At 37.9% G+C, this 20,877-nt stretch overlaps 1 protein-coding gene across 3 annotated transcripts in view; it reads left to right on the plus strand.

Moving 5' to 3' along the window:
• Window positions 1–19,496, plus strand: part of atp2b4 (ATPase plasma membrane Ca2+ transporting 4) — a 124,267-nt gene extending 104,771 nt beyond the window's left edge. For all 3 annotated transcript variants that reach the window (XM_053652659.1, XM_053652658.1, XM_053652657.1), the window contains 2 exons: window positions 1,446–1,628; window positions 13,783–19,496. In XM_053652659.1, the coding sequence (XP_053508634.1) occupies window positions 1,446–1,628; window positions 13,783–14,076 (477 nt within the window). In that variant the 3' untranslated portion in view covers window positions 14,077–19,496. The remainder of the gene's footprint in view (window positions 1–1,445; window positions 1,629–13,782) is intronic.
• Window positions 19,497–20,877: the final 1,381 nt, after the last annotated feature.

Below are 20,877 nucleotides of genomic sequence, written 5' to 3' on the forward strand. Positions count from 1 at the left end.
AAGCAGTTCAGTCTTTTTACTAAACTTAGAGCACAATTCTTAACTAGAGAAATGACAAAAAATGCTCGCTAAAATCCTTATACTCATTTAGAAGTACCATACGAGCATCAGCGTATGGTATATTCAGCGTGCCTTTGAATAAATTCAAGTAAATAAATAAATGCATTTTAGCGCCAAAAGTCAAGTTTCTGGTGATAATCAGACCAGCAGGTAGTGTTTTCACGAATGCACAGAAATGGTCCCGTTATGACTCCAGACCCCTGCAGTGTCAGTCGCACTGGTTGATGCTGAAGATGAAGACAGATCAGGGTCTGAATCATGAGAGTTTGCGTCACTATCACTTTCAGTTTTGGTTTCAACATCGCCTGAACTTTCACTGCTGTCACTATCTAGAATCCTCGCTCTCGCCTGTGTAACTGTGTATGTTTTCCTTTTTTTTCACTGTTTTAGATGTACCTGTGTTTAGGTGTAACTTTAGCTGGAACACGATTAGCTTTTCGCTTTGGCATTTTTAGTTCACTTCTACTATTACACCAATATTCACACTTGGATCTTCATCGTAATGCCGGCATAATAACGTAATCACGTCATGACGTCATCAACCTTACGGGTTAAAAAATAATAATTAAATAAGTAAGGAATCATAGCAGAGTAATGCGGGTACACCGGCCTTACGGGGATAACGTTTACACTGTAAAGCCGCTATATCGGCCTTACGGGTATTTGGCATAGACGACCAAGCCGGTATATCGTCCTTACAGGAATAGATCAAAGACGGGCAAGCCGGTTTTTCAGCCATACGGGGTAAGAGGGTTAAGGTTTCCATGTGTCCTGGAAATTTAAAGACTTGGTTTCAATGGAGAGTGGACACTAGGCCATAAGAAAGCACCATGTTTGGCTATCAAGCTGCAGAGCTCAGCATAAGAATAGGAGAAATTATTTGCAGCTATAATTTTAGCCACATATGCCCCGTTTGATGGTCCTCTGATTGTCCTTACTAGTGTCCTTGTGACCTAGGCGTAAGGATCTGAGTGACTTTTTGACAAGGGCCAAATTGTAATGGCTAGGCGTCTGGGTCAGAGCATCTCCAAAACAAAAACAGCAGGTTTCTGGGGTGTTCCCAGAATGCAGTGGTTAGTACCTGCCAAAAGTGGTCAGAGACAGGGTCATGGGCGCCCAAGGATCACTGATTATGGGGAGCGAAGGCAAGCTCGTCTGCTCCAATACCACAGAAGAGCTACTATAGCACAAATTGCTGAAAAAGTTCATGCTGGCTATGATAGAAAGGTGTCTGAGCACACAGGGCATCACAGCTTGCTGTGTATGGGGTGTAGATTCTGAACACCTGAAACAAGTTGTAGGTCATTCTACTTATGTATTTTTGTATGTAATATATAATTTTAAAGTAGAACTGCTAATCTGACATTCTTCTCCTTCCTCCTCAGTTCATCTCCGCCATCCCCACACACCGGCTCAAGTTCCTGATGACGGTTGGTCACGGCAGCACCAAGGAGGAGATGCAGAAGGAGGAACAGAAAGAGGACGTGGATGAGATAGACCACGCTGAGATGGAGTTGCGCCGCGGTCAGATCCTCTGGTTCCGAGGGCTGAACCGCATCCAGACTCAGGTACTCCCACAATGCCTCTCATTTGCCACTGTAGCCTTCTCTTCTAGCCACGACCACAGCTGCAGGAGCGAGGAACATGAAGTCACTGCATTTTTTTATTTTTATAAGTAGATCTCAATCTTTCATAAACATGCACATTTGTACATACTTGTTTATACATACTTTTCCTGTGGTTGTCTCTTAGTAGTGTGTGGTATTAGATTTTTTTTATAACATTGTAATGCTGATACTTTAGGCTGCTTTCACAAGGACATTTGGTCAGAAAACTCCACCCTAAATATGTTTACATTGAAGTATTTTTAATATGATTAATGATTCTGGTGCTAATTTATTTCCTGATGCTGTATTAAGTTAGCGTTTTTCTGCCACGATGACATCACAGGGGGACATTTGTTATTAATAGTGAATAAGGAATAATGAGCTCGTTTCAAGCTCGTTTTTGGCTCTTAAGAGCTTCTTTTCTCACAATTTTTCATCATTGACAAATTTCTGGACCAGAATGCAAAGCAGTTATTCAAAAAAAAAAAACAGAGTTACCACAAAGACTCTGCTCGGCTAATTCGCGATCTCTGAGATCACCAGCATGATGGCTATTAGAAAGCTGAGGCTTTGTATGCTGATCTGTGTGAGCAGAGTGTACAGGTGTGGAGATGAGGGAGCTGGACAGACTAAAGGAGTAAAGCACTGCTGCACCGCTCTCTTTAGGTAGAAATGATGTGAGGGCTGAATCCTACAGCCGCTACTACATTCGACTGAATGACATTCTTGGTAATGTAGGAAACTTTTAAAGCCGACGAAAGAAGTTTATATAAAAAATTTAATTACAAAATTAATCTTGCACCCCATTGAAAATCACATGTATATTATAAAGCTTAATATGCAAGGGTGGATTTTTCCTTTAAGGTACAGTGAAACACTATTATTTGCACTAGTCACAATTGCTTTCCAGGCATACATAACATTGAAACATATAGCCATAATCTCAATAAGAGTCTGAAGCTGTATTTTTCAATTTAACCTTTTCAATCTAACCTATCACCTGGAGTTCTTTTAGCAAGGCAATATTTAACATTTCATCATAGCTAGCTCAGCAATATCTGCCCTTATTGAGTTTAAGTGTTGTCTCCTACATCTCTGGTTGCGAGCTGATCAGCTTCTTTTCCACCTTTCTCAACGTCGATGTGAATTGCTGAAATACTGCCCCTGTTCAGCCCCCATTAGCTGGTGCAAAGTCATCAGACATGGTGTTTTGTTACACACCATGATTTCTTAATCTGTTTATCATTAGGCTTAGAGCATCTGCCTTAAAAGTCAGTGTGATTGAGTTGTTGCTATAGAAATGATGACGTATAACATGAGATCAAGTGCATTAATATAAACCTCACAGCCGAAATTATAGTAAGAGCTGTGGTGTAATGTATAAGTAAACAGCAGTTGGTTAAACAAAAAACTCAATGATGAAAAACATACCAAAAAAATACAACTGTAAATGTCAATGAAGGGCAGTCATTTTTTTTCCTCCTGTGAGCCCATTCATGCAAATTCACAAACTCCCTTAAGACTCTGAGCTGAGCAGTGGTCTGTGTCACATCCCAGTACTCCATGGTAAAGGACAAGACACTCTGGGAAGTAACACATTTCCCTCATGGGTATAAAACTGATCTACAGCTTACTAGAAACCCAGAGAGACTGTATCTCTAGAGACCAAAATCCTGGGTGCAACACACTAGATGGCTAGAGGTTTGACCTGCCCAAGCTGCTTCTAATAAAAAGCCTTTATTGGAGAATCTACTGCAGTATGGAGACTTTATACAGTTTCTACTAAAGGATTCCCAGCATGAATAGGTTCATGGGTTTGCACATAGTTGTTTATCTTGCAGGATTGTGTCTGTTTTTTTTGTTGTTGTTTGTTGTTTTTTTTTTTTTATGGGTGTGGATTGGCTGAAGGACTACTGAGCATGATGGAGAATTCTTTATGGAATGCCGAGGCAGGGGCGTTATGCCTCCTACTGAGCTCCGGTGAACGTTCCATATGAATGTCCACAGGCAAAATGTTTCTCCCGTTGGGCTTCATTAAGTTTTCTCTCCGCCTCTGAAAATGGAAAGCTTAAAACTGATCATAGTTTTGTTGTGTGTTGGTGCTGAAATGTAATTTTGTTTACAGTAGCGAACCAGATCACGAGGCATTCAGGCCATCAGTCTTTGTCTGTCTTTTGCACTTTGTGGTGCAGAAATACATTGAATTAAAAGAGCTATATAGTCAAATATACTATTTATTTGTTGTAATTTATTGTGAAATTAATACCTAAAATCATTCTGATTACCTTACCTTTTTATCGTATTAATATTTCCTGCTTGTGAGGTTGCAAAATTAGTGAAATACATTACTTGAAGATTATGCTTTGCTCATCTCATATCTAGTTTTATCAAATCTTTTTTTGTATCATGCTTTTCCTTGTTGTCCAGCTGAAATGTAATTGTTAGCTAGTTGACCTGGCTGTAAAACTTTTTGATTGATGCATCTTGTATCTTATGTGTATTTTCTTATCTTCTCTTATATACCTCTATGTATTTTATGTCCCATGTTCTGCATATGAATGTGCACTGTGATGACTGATTTGTGTTTAACTGGAGCAGACAGTGATATCAGGGGACAAATGGGAAGTTTTGTCGTGCGTGTCATCTGCCCTGGATTTTGTCCCAAATCCACTTCCCTGTCCTTGAATTCCAGACTGTCTCTTCCCTCTTTGCCTTCAAGCTCCGAGATAGACAAGGTTGAATGTTCCCTTTCCGTCTCCCCATTTGGCAGCAAAAAAACTGCTGCTCTACTAATTAGCTCCTTATCGCCTTTCCTGTCCCACCAACATAATTTCTAATCCTCCTGGATTTCTATTTTTTTTTATCAGTCATGCATGGTTAGTGGTACACAATGGAGGAATTAATTGGCACGTACACGATTCGCAGAGAACTCATCAATGCCTGTCTTGTTGAACCACTTTTGTCACCTCTTTGTGGTCCTAATTTCCCTTTTTTCTTTTCATTAGGAGCCTTCAGCCTCCCCTTAGTCCTAATAACTGAAAAACTTTCCCCTACAAAAAGAAAAAGTTTTACTCGCTTAAACAAAAAAAGTCTCCTTTCATCCCTCCTCTTCAGCTGCCTCAAACTTAATTGTATTGGGGTTTCATTGTCTGTTTTTCAATAACATATGTCTGCTATAACCACTGATTGCTTTGTACATCTTGGTGTCCTTCTGTCTTCCTTTCCCTCTCTCTTCTTCTTTCTCTCTTTTCTTCATCCGGGCCTCTCCCTCTCCTTTCCAGATGGACGTGGTTTATACATTCCAGACAAGCCAAACGGCGGTGCCCGGTGCGCTTCGGCGCCAGCCTTCGGTGGTCAGCCAGCACAACGACGCAAAAACAGTTTCTAGCCCCACGCATGTAGGGCTTTCCCCTTCCACTGCCATGGCGCTGCCTGCTCCTGCTTCCTCCTCTACTGCAGGCAGTGAGTGGCTCTTAACACACAAGCCAAACTGCTTCTGCACGAGCAACCAAAGCACTATAACCACCTTCTTTCTCACCTCTCTTTCCAACTGTCTGTCATTGTCTCTGAGTCTCAGATCACCAAATGCGCGCTCTCTCTCTCTCGCGCTCTCTCTCTCTCTCTCTCTCTCTCTCTCTCTCTCTCTCTCTCTCTCTCTCTCTGATGTGAGCTTTTGGATTTCTGTGGTACTCTAGAACGAAGGCTTATCTGTGGAATTTGGCTCTGTCCATAGATTATGCACTCAAGTTTGGGTGAAGGGATTTTAGTCAAATTCCTTTCCCATTCCTCAATTTCATGCCTGGGTGGAACACACTTTTGTGACAAAGCACATTTCAGCTACTCATTCTCCTGTTTAACACATGAAGAAGTCTGTTTTAGATGTTTAATTTAAAGAGGCTCTGTAAAACTCTACCAATATTATAAGTAGCATGTTTGCAGGATGTAAGGAAAACGTAAATCTAATCTCATTGCTCAACATGACCGGTCCTAGTATATGTTTTTGAAGAACCCCACAGTAAAAACTTCCAAAAATTCAGAAAGAATGTTGAAAACGTTTTCTACATTTATTCATTTATATGTTTTATATGCCGAAAACAAGTATCTAGCACAATTCCCAAAGTTGTTTTGTCACGCGAGCGCAAATTTATATTATGGATTTGCTTTGACCTCAAGCCTTGGTATTTTGGTTTCTCCTCATTATTTACCATCATGTCGTTTTCTTCAATCTTGTGACATTGTCAAGGAACTAGCAGAGGTAGACAAATGGAGAAATTTTTATTGCTGAACTCTTACGCTAGTCTAGCATGTCAGGATAGCAACAAAGACTAAAATTGACTCTTAATTGAAATGTAGCTTGTTTCTTCATAGAGCAACATTTGTAGTATTCATTAGTAAAATTAAATGAATGAAACAAATAGATTGTGAATTTCTCTCACAAGCCCATGTGTAAATCAGGCAATTCCATATGGGGTCCACTAGTGTGGGAAGTCAACTTAATATTCTATAACATATTATCAGCCTGTTTTTAGATGCTTTTATTTTCTTAATTCATTTTGAACTTTACATTTTTCCCTTGATTCTATTGGCAGATCATTTTGCTGTTTTCTAGAAGTAAATGCTTAAAATTAGCAAAATTATGTGCGAATGGAACTATTTTAAGCTTGAAATTAGTAAACAATGACTACATTTACATGGACAGCAGTAATCTAATTATTTACCTTATTCTGAATAAAACAATATTGGGATTAAGTTGTTTACATGAGTCCTGTTTAGAATACTCCTTTCATGTTCGCGTTTTACATGTTATTGAACATAGATCGATTAACAGCACACGTCATTACGTCACCACGCCATCCGAAGTTCCCTCCAGAATTTCACGTATCTACATACAGTACGTCTTCGTTATGGTACCGTATACAGTTTTGGGTGTTTTTATTTAAAATTTTCTTTACGAACGCTTCAAGTGCGGTTAATTATTTGTCATGTTATGCGTGCAAATAGATGACTGCTTGAAGCCGTGGGCTGCGTCCGTAACAGTGTACTTACCTACTATATAGTAGCCGAGATGCATGTATTTCATCTACAACAAGCCTATAGTAGGTAAGTACGCGGTTTCAGGCGCAGCTGTGTTCTGTTGTGTGCCGTAAAACGGTTGAGCGCTGCCGTGTGTGATCGTGTCCTGTCGCAAAATTCGGTGAAAACTCTCACATGACGTTAATAATGTGATTAAGGTGTGTACATGTCTGTAATACACGTCGATAATACGACTAAAACAGGAGTACTCCACGTCTTAATTCGATTTGTGTTTACTTCGAGTATGACTTTAATCGGATTAAGGTAATTAAAAATTGCTGTTTACATGGTAGTTTCTTAATCAGAGTATTGTCTTAATCGGGTTAGTAGTGGATTATTGTTGTCCATGTTAACGTACTGACTGTCTACAAACAAGATTAATAATCATATATTTGTTCATTTTAATACTCGTATATATGTTTACTACAATCTTGTAATAGGAAATACTAGATAGATTTGAGTCCACATATTTTAACAAACATTGGAATGGGGGGCTAGTACTAGAGTCTTTATCGTAAATCCAGCTGCATGTGATCTTATAAATAATTTTACAGAGCCATTTGCAATTTAATTTAGTAAATTGCTCCTGAAATTAAGACAAATATGAGTGCATTACAAATTAAATCAATCACATGGAGTGCAAATGTCACTTTCCAGTCAGGCTGAGGAAATATTCAGGCTGAGGAAAGGCCCACCCCCTTCAACCAGAATACATGAGATGACAAATGTATAATAATGTAAAATATATACAATATCTACTTACTTCTGTCTTATTCGATCACTCTTGTCATTTGGCCCTCTGGTTATACCAGTGCACAGTGTTTGACAGGAATATAAATGGCTCTGCCACTGTCTGCATACATTATGCCTTGTGAGATAAAATGGATGGAGCCAATGAATGAAAGCCTGCTTTTATATGAGTTCCGAGGTGTTCAGAATGTGAATGCTGAGTTGCTGCTGATCTGCTTTTCTTCTTTCACTTGCTCCTTCCTTTTTGATTAAGAAAGTTAGGAGCAGATTAGCCTCTAATCCCTGAGGGGATCAGAGTTATTCTAAGCGTTATCTAATTATGGGGTCTCACAAAGGTTAATAGCTGAGCATCTAGTGCATTAAAAAAAACAACAAATAATAAACAAACACAAGAGTATACAGTATGTGCATGAAGATCTCCATTTGTGCATGTGTATCTGAATGTACATGCATGTGTGTTTTTCTCAATTTTTTGTATTGATACATAACATTTACAGCTTCTTTGATCATTTTCTCCAAGGAAACTTCTCTTCACAATTGGTGAGCTGAAATGGAGAAGCAGTAGATTGTAGGCTGGTGGACAAATCGGTAGCCCTAGGTGCCCAGAACAAGCAGGTGTCCTATTTAGCATTTTAGTTTTTTCATTCTTGGTAGGTTCAACAACAAGCAAAAGAAAACAAAAAAAAAACACTCCTTTAGAACTTTAGGAAAACAAATGTTTTTACAGCTCGATGCTGTAACTATAGTGCGCACTACTCTTTCCCATCTCCTGCTGCACTACACACATCCCACATTTCGCTGCAAAAAACCAAATGAAAATATCTTGAATATAGTCAACTCTATCTAGTCTTTCCAGTTAGTTATAAGATTTCAATACACCAAATATATGATTATTAATCCTATTTCTTTAAATTAGTTTCTTTAAACCAATTTAAAGCTTAAAATCGTGTGGTTCTATTGGCAAATATTCTAAACAGAAGCAAAATTATCTGCCAATAGAATACGAAAATGCGTAAAAGCATTTAAAGAAAACAGTCTAAAAATATTATTACATTTATAATAAGCTCACTATTAAATTGAATACACTGGATAACTTCACTTCACTTTGATACTATAGACAAAGTTAAAATGCTGATATATATGTGTATGTATGTATGTATATATATGTATGTATATATATATGTGTGTGTGTGTGTGTGTGTGTGTGTGTGTATATATATATATATATATATATATATATATATATATATATATATATATATATATATATATATATATATATATATATATATATATAAAATATACACAAACACACACACAGTGGGGGAAATAAGCATTGAACGCATCAACATTTTTTTTTTTCAGTAAATATATTTCCAGTGAGTCACCAGACTTTGGTATTAACTAAAGAAATCCAAACATTAAAGTCCATAAATGTAGTTTTGTGTAATAAAGAGTAATGACACAAGAAAAAAGTAGTGAACACACTAACTGAAATTTATTTAATACCTAGTGGAGAAGTCTTTGTTTGTAATGACAGGTTGATGATGATGGCACCTGCTGCCTCCAAGCGTTTCTGGAGCTCTTTATTGGGCTACTTTTCTGACTATTCTTCTGACTCCCTGGTCAGAAATCTTGTGAGGAGCTCCTGTGCATGGCCGGTGGATGACGGAGTGATGTTGCTTCCACTTGTGGATGATGGCCCCAATGGTGCTTAATGGAACATTCAGAAGTTTTGAAATAAGTCTGTATCCAATTACATCAATATGTTTCGCAACAATAAGGTTTCAAAGGTCTTGGGAGAGCTTTTTGCTATTTACCCATCATGAGATGTTTCTTGTGTGACACCTTGGTAATGAAAAGCCTTTTTATAGAGCATCAATTTACTAACCCAACTGATATTAATTTGCACAGATAGGAGGTATAATTACTTTCTAACTACTTATGGATTTCAGCTGGTTCGTTGCTTTACCTTGCCTTGGAGAACTTTTTCTTAGCGTCTTCGATACTTTTTTCCTGTCTCATTCCACTTTATTACACATAACTTTATTTATGGACTTTAATGTTGCGAATTCTTTATATTTGTGGATTTCTTGAGGTAATACTGATGTCTGGTGAAAATTTCATGTGAATAACCTCATTGGAAATTTATTTACTGAAAGAAATGTTGATGCGTTGACGTTCCATTCAACACACACAGCAAAGGCTGACTTTATAGTATACAGCTGTGAATTTGTAATGACTCCTCACACCATCCGGTGTCACCCAGAAGACGATGGGTTTGAGTCTGGTTTCTCTCAAGGTTTCTTCCACATGAGTTATTCTTTGCCACCATTGCCTCTGGCTTGGACATTAGGGACAAATTTAAATCTATATCATGATTTCTGTAAAGCTGCTTCATGACATGTCCATTTTTAAGAGCGCTATATATAGAAAATCAGATTGAATTAAATGTGCCCATATTCAAGATATGTCACATGCAAATTTTTTGCAGTGTTGCTGTTGCAACAAAAAAACAGTAGAACGTTTTTACTAGGCAGATTATTTATTGTGCAAGGATGACAATACAATGTTCATAGAATCAGGAACATGCAGGTATGCGGAAAAACTGACGAAAACCGAGCAATATAACGTGCAGCACAAAACCATCATTTATAACTGTGCTGCTAGCACAACAGTCACCTCATGGATAAACATGTCGAGAGAAAATGCTAGCCAGGCTCAAATAAGTAGTTTTACGTGCAACGCAAGGACAGACACTGCACTTTTTGTCACTTTTTTGTCCATGGGAATATACCCGTTCATTTCCCTTGGTCGATTTTAATGCTAACTAGTTCATTATGTTAGCTAGGTTTTTTAATTAATTTTCCTGGCAACCAAAACATGGCACTGGGCAGCTCATTGAAGCTTTTATTCACCCCGTGTGCTAGCTAATGAATTTATGATTTTTCTACCCTTAATAATGTGTCTAGTCAGAATCCTTCCTAAAAGGAGAATGAAGGGATGAAATAGGAAGTGATAAAAGCCTGATGGAATGCAGTGTAATTGGCCCATGACCTTGAGCTATCCTGAGAGAACAAGGTGTCTCCAAGGTGATGGGTCGGCACGTCCTGTGCCTCATGTTCACAGTCTGCCTAGCAACAGAAACGAGAGAGAGAGATGCTTAACCTTCTAGCTCACTCACTCACACACTCTCTCTCTCTCTCTCTCTCACTCTCACTCGTATCTCACTTTCTCGCCACTGATGAGAGATAGCAGACTCTACATCTCTCACACATTTCTCCTCCCCCTTCTCTCATTCCTTCTCACACACCCTCCCATCTCTTTTTCTCTCACCCTCTCACACTTCACACCCTCTTTTTTCCTCTCTATCCACCTTCTAGGCTCTTTTTTTTTTTTCCAGCCCCACCCTCGTTCCCCCTCTCTCCAGATCTCCGACATGACGCGCACAATGCTTCGCTCATCCCTCCAACTCTGTATTGCAGGAGGAAATGCGAGTCATGACTCTTCTGCTCCCTTTATCTCGGTTACCTAGGCGGAAACATTTCCACGGCATCCCTTTAGCTTTCAGTAGAGAAAACTGTCAGCTTGTATTTGTGGCATGCGTTTATCAAAGCAGTCTGCTGACTTTCCGCTGAGGAATGATTTATAAATGACCATTCTTCTCAGAGGGGAAAATATAAAATCATATCTCCCGTTATGGGTAGTTAAATGATTGATGTTTGCCCATTTTTGGAAATCCTTTTGTCTTGTGTGTTACTCTTTTGTGTCTTCCTGAGCATTTTTCATGTGGGATCAGTTCTGTGAGGTTAAACTTTAATGAGTAAACCCAAAGGGATGACAGACGTGTCGAGTGAAGGGCCACTTTTCTCTGAAGCCACGATATAGAGCAGCTTATGAGATTTATTAGAAATTTGACCATATGACAGAATGCAATTTTGGGAATATAAACTGTCATCATAGTTAAGCGGGTTATCAGTATTTATAGTGTCTCAGTTTCTTCAAGGTTATATGAGTTGATTGGGTTAATAGCAGCACAGAAAAACCTGAAAACGCGCCTCATTTCAGGCATAAGCACGGTGCAGAACTGGCAGTCACTGCGTTAAGGATGTGATCAAGTCAGGGCGCAAATGCACATGTTTAAGATCTGCAAAAATATCTCCTGGATATTTCCTGGTTCTGAAGAGGAAATGGCTTCCCTACTACATCAGGCCCTGCGAACAAAACCTGAGAAGCTGCATGATAAAGAAACGCAAAGCCTCAAGAACAAACACATGCACTTGGCAGAGTAAAAGACTGCTGATCAGACAAAGTGGCAAGAGTTCTCAATATGCGTTAAAATGGAACTGCACCATGTAAATTGGAGGAGCTTTCTGCTGCTAAAAGATTGAAGCATCGGAGCTCATCTTTCTTTTACTCCAGTTGATCCTTTCTACACTCCAGCAAGCACCTGACAAAAATGAGTGTGTGTGTGTTCTTACCCTGACATATGGTGGTTTCATGCTTGTGTGTCTGCCAGGATTTCAGCAGAGAGACTTCCAGATCTTAAGTCTAGTATAGGACCTTAACCTGCATGCACTATTCACAACTTGGCAAAGGATGTCTCCTTCACCTGGAGTGTCTTTTTAATTTTATTGCAGTACAATTGGAAAATGTACTCAACAGTTTTTACAGTGGATAAACATTTTAACCAGAACTGAGCGCTGTTTTTCATAGAAAGAAAACATGTACCAGATTTGAAGAATAATCATCATTCTAAACAGGTTAATCTTGTTCTTTGAACACACCTTGACAACTTGGTATGTGTATTTAAAACTGAATGCTCCCGAGCTCTGGATAGGACAAAAATGATAGTAAAATATGCACGCTACTTAGTGTCAAGAGGATAAAGATCATAATACTAATGCCTGATTTATTAATGCTATAAATCCAAATTTATAAAATTGATTCTGGTTGATTTGTGGTCTAAATATAATGTTTGGTTTAATAGTAGATCTTCAGTCTCCTCTAAGTATCTCATGAGAAGAATAATTTAGAAGAATTTTCAGTGCAGTTGATATTCATCTTACTGTATTTCCATGGGAGGCAAGGACCATGTGTCAATATGTCTCCTAGGGCAATTGTATAATATCGATATTGTGATAAATGTTTTCACAGTATACTTTTATTTTAACTTTAAAAAAAAAAATAATAATACATATAATTACAAATTTAAAAAAAAAAGCTTTAGTTACTGGAGATAAAAATAATTGCGATACATGTCTTGTATCATAGAAACACATTTGAGATTTTTTTTAGTATCTATCCTAAGACTTCTGAACTCCACTTACATAAACCGAGCAGTAATATGGTTGTCCAGTTAAATAATGGGCACTTCTGCTTTTGACGACTAAACCAAATATTTCAGTCGAGAACCAACCCCCCCCCCCCCCAACACACACACACACAAATATCATGCATTCCTACATTTTTCTTTTCTTTTCTTTTCTTCCACTGGCTTTGGACATGCATGTCATGACATGGTGCACACATTGTTGATATGAAACGCCTCTAAATGCATGATTGCATGATCCAGACATTGTTAGATTAAATACACCTACTCTTGAGCAGACTTCTTGCCTTTGTAACAAGTCACATAAGAGCTTCAAATCCAAGATCGTCAAATAGTAATCATGTCAGAGTGTTCCCGCTGATGCTCTGAGAACCTTTGTCCTGTAGTGTTTCTGGGAATTTCAGCCCAGATTACTGTGTGTATATCACTGTATCTCTTCCTTTTTAAAAAATCTCATCTTTTCCATTTCTCTCCTCAACGCTTCCTGTCTAAAAGAATAATAATAAGCTGTTTGTTCAGTACAGTGTGCACGTGTTTGGGTGCTGCCTGTTTGTGTGTTGCATGTCTAGTGTTTGTTATTTTTACTGCCTGTGATGTGTTTGATGTTGTGATGTGCTTGAAGTTCATGCCTTTTGTCCCTTGTCCCTTGTTCAGTTGGGAAGGGTTTCTTTTTTGCAGTTTAATGTTTGTGGTATGCTCTATTTGTTGTTTGGTATAATTTCACATGCAGCTTCCTTTTCGAGATGGCGTCATTCTTCACGTACTCACGTTTTATAATGCAGATTCAATGCACATACCATATACACCCCAACACACACACCTATCTGTCTGTCTATCTATCTATTTATAGATAGATAGATAGATGCGCACACACACACACACACACACACGTTCATACAGTGTGTGTAATCTCTCTAATCCTTCTTCTTTCTCTCTGCATTTGTTTCTCAAAAACCCTAGATTAAGGTGGTGAACGCTTTCCGCAGCTCACTGTACTCTGGCCTCGAGTCCAACAGCTCCATCCACAGCTTCATGGTCCACCCTGAGTTCATGCCGCGTGCCGAGGAGGAGGAGGAGGAGGAGGAGGATGAGGAGGAGCAGCATGTGCCCACGATAGAGGAGAGCAGCACCGAGATCGAGCCGCTGCCTTCCTCCTCCTCTGCGTCCTCCTCCTCCGCCTCCCCCAGGAAAAGTGGAGGTGGAGGTGGAGAACCCCCGGACAGCTCCATCCACGGCTGCAAGTCCTCCATTTGACCATTTTTTCCACCCTGCATCAATCCCAATCCTGTCCTCCTGCAAGATCCTCCCTGAAAAACACCTCATCCATCATGCAGCATCCTCCTATGGAGCCATTTTCTCCCTGGGCTTCTCCTTGACTGTCGGCGTGGCGTCTGCGCTCTGACAGCACGCATGGCACAGTCTAACTCGCCCACACGAGGGCAGCTCGGAGGCTGCAGCCTTTCCTTCACTAACACTGTATCCTTGTTTCTCCTTTTTTCCGCTGTCTGATTTGAACATCATGTTTCCTAGGACTTTTTTTTTTTTTTTTCACCAATTCAGTGACTTTTACCCTTTCAGATTTACAACTTGAAATGTGCATTTATGTTCCTACATGATTTTATTCCTTTTTTGCATTGTATGGTGATTTGAAACACAAGCGATGTACATCACCATCTGTAGTTTTTTTTTTCATTTTCGTTTTGTCCATTTTATTCCCCAAAACTGCTGTCTATCAATGTCTTCAGGAGTCCACACACACTACATTTTTTTTTTTTCCCCAAATACATTGACTGCTTGAATTAAGGTCATCCTTGGTTGTCTTTGTTTATTTGATCATGTTTTGGGTTCTGTATGCACAGACCTAAGGCTGCTATGCTGAAAGTAGAGTGAAAGAAAGCGTGTGTGATTTCACCAAGATGGGACGAGTGGGCCATGCAACTCATCATGTCAGTCTCATAAGTCAGATTTAAAAAAAAAAAAAATTCCCTGAATTAGCAGAATCACTTCTTTACTCAAGTTAGAGGATGTAAATATGGAACTTTCTCCACTTTGTGTTTAACATGACTCATGATTGAGAGTTTGTTTGGTGATCACCCGTTTGTGTGCGTGTGTGCAGGTTTCTGCAGTTAGAGTCGATTTTCATCTTAGATTCAGGTCTTCTTTTTGCCGTTCCGTGTTAGACTCTACCCAATATTGTGCTGATCAGTTGCAGAAGACATTATGAGGGTCCGAGCAGTTCCAACGCTCCACCTCCAAAGGGGAAACAAATAATAAAACAGCATAAAATGAATGCATAATAACTACGTGTATTATGCAACCCGAAGCCTCTGTTCGAGCCCTATGAACGGCCTGTTAGCTGTGCAGAAAATCCTGCCAACTTCTAGCCATGTGCTTCTAATTCCCAAATCACAGTACTGCCATATTTTTCATCCTGACTTCATACCTAGCTAGGTTAGACAGGATCCTCAATATCCTTTTTCTACTTGCTAAGAGCCATATTTTATAGGTTGTTCTTTTATAATCCCATTTTTGCTTTCCTTCTTTGCTTTTAAAATCAGTCACTGCCTAAAAGAGAGACGACAGACCACTTTAATATTTCATGAACAAACGCTACAGTTTAGTCAAAGCCGTATTTCCCCCTACTGGCAAATATTTAAAAAAAAAAAAATTTTTTTTTGCTTATTTCCCCAAAGTGATGTATTACTACAGTGAAATGTGTAAATTTCATATAAACGTTGATGTTCTGTTCTGTTTTTTACAACTGTTCTGTATTTTTATATTAAGTACTTTTTAATATTTTGGAAATCTATAAATTAAAGGTGTATAGGCTTGGAGCATTTGGTGACGTAACAAATTTAGTAAAGCAGGCAGTAGAGTACATTGTTTTTGCAGATATACTTATGCCACGTTTAATAGGAAATGCTTTGGCCAAGGAGAGAAGAGAGCATGACGTGTTTACTTTTAATCTAGCGAGATTCAGTTTAAATGCCGTTGGGTGTAGGTGCATTGGGAAAACTAAAGTCTGTAGTTTATCCAACATACTGGCTACTATAAATGTTACACGGACATTTGCATTGACGTTACTAGTTCTAAAAGGAATATTCTGTTAATTAAATATGAATTGAAATGCATATGCATATTTTCATCATGTACAACCACACTATGTTCATTGGCATGGTATTATGGCATAATTTATTTTATTATTATTATTATTTTTTAATATACTATGTTACCATGGGCTGTTTTATTTCATGGTTTCGTGACAGTAAACTCATGTGTGTGCCCAGATATAACTTGTCTAAAGGACATTTTTTTTTAATCTGCTCAGTTCATGAACATCTAGTGCACCCTGTACTGCGTTCAGTGTAGTGTTGAAATCAAAAGCTCGTTCTACAGTCAAAGAAAGTTCTGCCAAAGTGTTGTTTTGTACAATCATTACTTACCATTATTCAAGTCCCTACATAAATATGTGTTATGTTGTTGAAATGACACTACTTTGTTTCCGCACATCTGTCCTAAAGATATCCTGAATGAATATTTGTGAACCTAACTTTGTCCTTTTGTCCACCTCATTACATAATCATCTTATCCCTGGACATTTTGCTGTACATGGATGTTAATCAACAGCAGTTTCAATTTCGACATTTTCAACCGATTTGGCTCTCCAGGACAATTTGTTATTGCACCGGTCTGTCGTTTTTGCTGAAGTGCAAAAAATAAGATGGCATGCAGTAGCTGATTCGACTGCGTGGCTAGTCTACTGAGATTCTCTGATGGCTCTTCTTTTGGGTTTGAGGTTTAGGAGTGATACACCACAGCTGTAAATAAAAGATTGCAATTTTAACCTGGAATTAGTCACAACCGCCTATTTTCCATAACTTGGGCAACCGAGATCCTGAGTTCATTCAAAAGTGTATTCGATTGTGAAAAGATTTTTAAAAAAAAAAAAGAAAGAAAGAAACCAATTTCTTTAATTCATATGAATACGATAATAAGCACTGGTGTTATTTTTGTATAAACCTAATATCATCTATGTGGCATGCATGACTTATAAACAAATTGGTGGTTCAAAGCAATATGTACAACCTGGTGTGAGTGGTATTTCTAGTGTCCTGTGTTGCTTAAAAGAAAACTCTTAACTGTTCAATATATGTGTTCAGTGTTTCTGCATGATTAAGAATGGAATGAGACATCCCCAAAACCTATACTCGTCCTCCAGCTGAATGCCGCACATGGCACGCACGCGCACACCTCACTTTAATTAACATAGCAGAAGAAACACACACTGACATGATGCTGTCTTAGGAAAAATTGACATTGATCACTCTATTTATTAGACAATATGATTATATATGTGTGATTCAGGTTTGGAAGTTTGTCCACTTTAAAAACCCTCAAGTGCTCATCCCTAGGCTTGGATTGTACTTTTATCAGTTGGGTAAAATGGGCTACCGAATAAAATGAAATTCCACAATCACTAATAATATTAGCTGGGGAATGGACTTTTTATGCCAAGCATGATCACTTTTACTCCACATTCTGCTCTATAAATCACTTTTGTGTCATTTCCATTACTGTCATGCAGTTAGTCATCCATGCTGTACAGCTTTGACTTCATGTCACCTACTTGTAAAAGAAGTAGCTTTTCTCCACTACATGAGCCATCAAAGAAAAAAAAATCATGGAGCATTAAGGCTGTTTGAGTCTTTTTGCTATTAAAAGTGGAGACTGAATATGAAGGTAAGCATTGATGAGTTTTCCCATCTTCACCACTTTTTTTTTTGCACATTTTGCAATCCTTCAGCAGCTCGAGTGAGCACTTCATTTCATCAAAAGCAAAATAAGAGCAATGGTTTTCATCAATGGCTTGGGAATGTGTGCTTCTCTATATTTTGTGGACAATTCCACAGATAGGAAAAAGCAAAAATTATTGGATTGATGCTGTTTCCAGTGACCGGCAATTACTGTGACTGGCTGTGGTCACTTACAAATAATCTCACGTTGACCGATCCATCTGTTTCTGTGTTTTCGCTTCTGTAATTTACTTTTGTTTTTGTTTTTTTTTATCAGAGCCAAATTCTATCAGAGCCATGTTTTAAGCATTACCCATAAGAAACTTTTTTGTATTTTGTATAAAGGGCAAATATTTCTATTTGATTAGTCAATGAAATTCAACTTTAAGAGTCAGAAAATAGCTGAAAAATTATAAAACCTAAGTATACAAAATGTTTAAGGTGGAAAAATAGCCATTTAGATATGTTTTCTTTTTACTGAAAAAGTGCTGAAACTTCTTTTTTCTGAAACTCTGAATATGACTATAATTATTGAGGATTTGGGCTAGGATTAGTTTACTTATAACTCTTTTCTTACTATTTTCAATAGACTGTGTGTCTGAGAGGTAACCATACTCTCATGTCTGAGGTTGTTTACATTCATTAACAAGGAGGCTTTGTTGTGTGTAATGGAGCACGTTAAAAAAAAAATTATGGCATGCCATCTTCTTAATCACAGAAGTGCCATTCAGCAGCATTGAGTCAAACATACCACTGTGTTAATTATCTGAAAAGCTTTGCTTGTCAAAGAAAGATGTCTGTGGTTTTAGATTTTGAAATTGTCGCCTTGAAAAAGTCCATTTGAAATCAGCATTCTGACTAAAAGGAGGAGTAGTGCTGAATTATTTCAAATGATATGAAACGTATAAAGTTTTATTGCTGATTGTTAGTGGGTTTTGTTTTGTTTTTTTAAAAATGTGCCGATTGGGAACTTGCAGATGTTTTTGCTCCAGTCTGTGTTTACACTCCAGCTACATCTGCCCAGTTTTGTCCAAATAATATAGTATAGCACTTTAAGGGCACTTCAAGGGCTAAAAGGTGATGGCAGGTTACCAGTGAACAAATTATGAACGTCTGATCGACAGAGAGCTCACAACACTACATAATGGAACAGGAGAAAAAGCATGCAGTTTGTCATTTTGACTCATCATTAGTCATTTTCATCATAATCAGACATTGGGAGAAAGCACTTCATTAGAAATCTGGCTTACGGTATCAGAAGATTGTTACCACTTGGTTTTATTAGCCATTTTGGATAGGCCGTACAGTTCAAGGTGCTCTGAAATCCTTTGAGCAAGTGATTGATGATCGTAAACAGCATCTGTTATCGGTGTGTGTTTCAGCTGACAAAAATCTGGCATTAGATTAACCCTCTCCATAACACTTTCCCTTTTTGTAAATATAACTTATCATGCCAAAATGTCAGTCCTGTTTGCTTCCAACTATGCAACAGATTGGTTGATTTTAGAATGTGATCAATTATTTATCCTGATTCTCCTCTTTCTCTCTTGCTGTCTATGCTTTTTCCTTTTCTGTCTCAGTGAACGCAGCCATGCCCATTTCTCATTACTTTATACTAACAAAAACGCAAGTGTATTATGTACGTACGTATGTATGTATGCGTGTGATGTGCACACCTTCAAATTTTATTTACTCTTTTGTAATATATGATCATGTGGAATGCCTTGTTCTTTATGTCCTGTCATTGGAAATTAACAGAACAAACAAAAAATGATAACCGAGCAACTGAGGTGAAAGTTATTATATACAACTATATATAAATATATATATATATAATATATATAAAAATAAATAAATAAAGCCATTAGGATTTGAAATACATTAAGACTCCTTTTTCCCTTTATTTCTTGAATAAGCATTGGTGTAACCAGGTCCTTTATTCCACTTGTGTTTTCAAAATACACTTAAAACCTTCCACTCATGACTCAGAAGTAAGTAACCGTGATGTTATATGAGAGGTCACTTGCCTTGCAGCACAGCAGGAAGAAGGTGAATGTAGTGAGGATCACACTCAAAAAAAAAAATTATGATGAAAGGGTGATTTCCTTTGAACTATGCATAGGTATGTCATAAAAATTTTTTGACAAGTTAGTTACCTCACTGTTTATATTCATAAATATCCAAGGTTTGCTCTTTTGATATGACAATTTCTTGTTCAATTGTAATGTGGAATATTGGCTTAATCCCACAGACCTCCAAGACCATATATAACAAACTTTACCTGAGCTAATGAGGTTTTGGAAGAGTTTGTTTCCCTATTCACAGAGTAAATACATACAGTACATACTGATGTGTGGAAAACTAGTGGTGATACGATGTTAAAATCACACTATGTTACACTTTTTGTTGTGTTGTCAGTACTTTTTAACACTAACCAACTAATTAGACTTCTCTCTCTCACACTTTCTCAATGTTGATTCATATATACAATGTGGGGAAGGGTCCTTATGTGGGGTCCTTATTAATCGAAATTGCTTAGAAAAGTGTTCAGATTTGTGCAGCCTTAATGACAAAGCCAGATCTGTTTGATTCATGAAACTGACTTACGACATCATAAATGTGTGGTAATTTGGGCACAAATGATGAATCATTAAAAATCTCAAAGCATAAAGGAGGGGGGGACTAAAGGATGGATAGCATGACAAGACAAAACCAAACAACATAGGAGAAATAAGCAGGAGTAACCAAACAGTAAGGAGAACATGTTGCATATCGCCATGTGAATTTAGATGCAAATTAATTGGAATAGCAGTGTGTGACCAGCAGATCAAACTGCATGGGGTATAGTGATGAATGTCAACAGTATATTGTGGTGCAAACCCATGGATGGCCTTGAAGTATGTTATAAGATCTTAGTAGAGAATATGGAATGCAGTGTATATGGAATGAGTGAAATGTAGGTAAAAAAAATTTTGTGCATCAGTGAGGAGCTTAGCAGGAAGACCAATGAAGAGCGCATTACAATCATCTGATGAAGTCATGAATTAATGTCCCGTATCTTTGCTACTACATTATATTGATACAGAAAATCAATCAATACATTCTGACTAATCAGAATTGAGAATTCAACAATGCTGCGGTATGAACAATATTGTTTCATATATATTTAAAATTGGGGAAAAATGGGAAATATAAACTTGATAGTGAATTTCAGCTGAATTAAAATTGGAACTGTAACATCTACAAAAAGCTTTAGTTATAT

This window comes from Ictalurus furcatus, chromosome 21, assembly GCF_023375685.1.
Source record: "Ictalurus furcatus strain D&B chromosome 21, Billie_1.0, whole genome shotgun sequence".
NCBI classification, from domain to species: domain Eukaryota; kingdom Metazoa; phylum Chordata; class Actinopteri; order Siluriformes; family Ictaluridae; genus Ictalurus; species Ictalurus furcatus.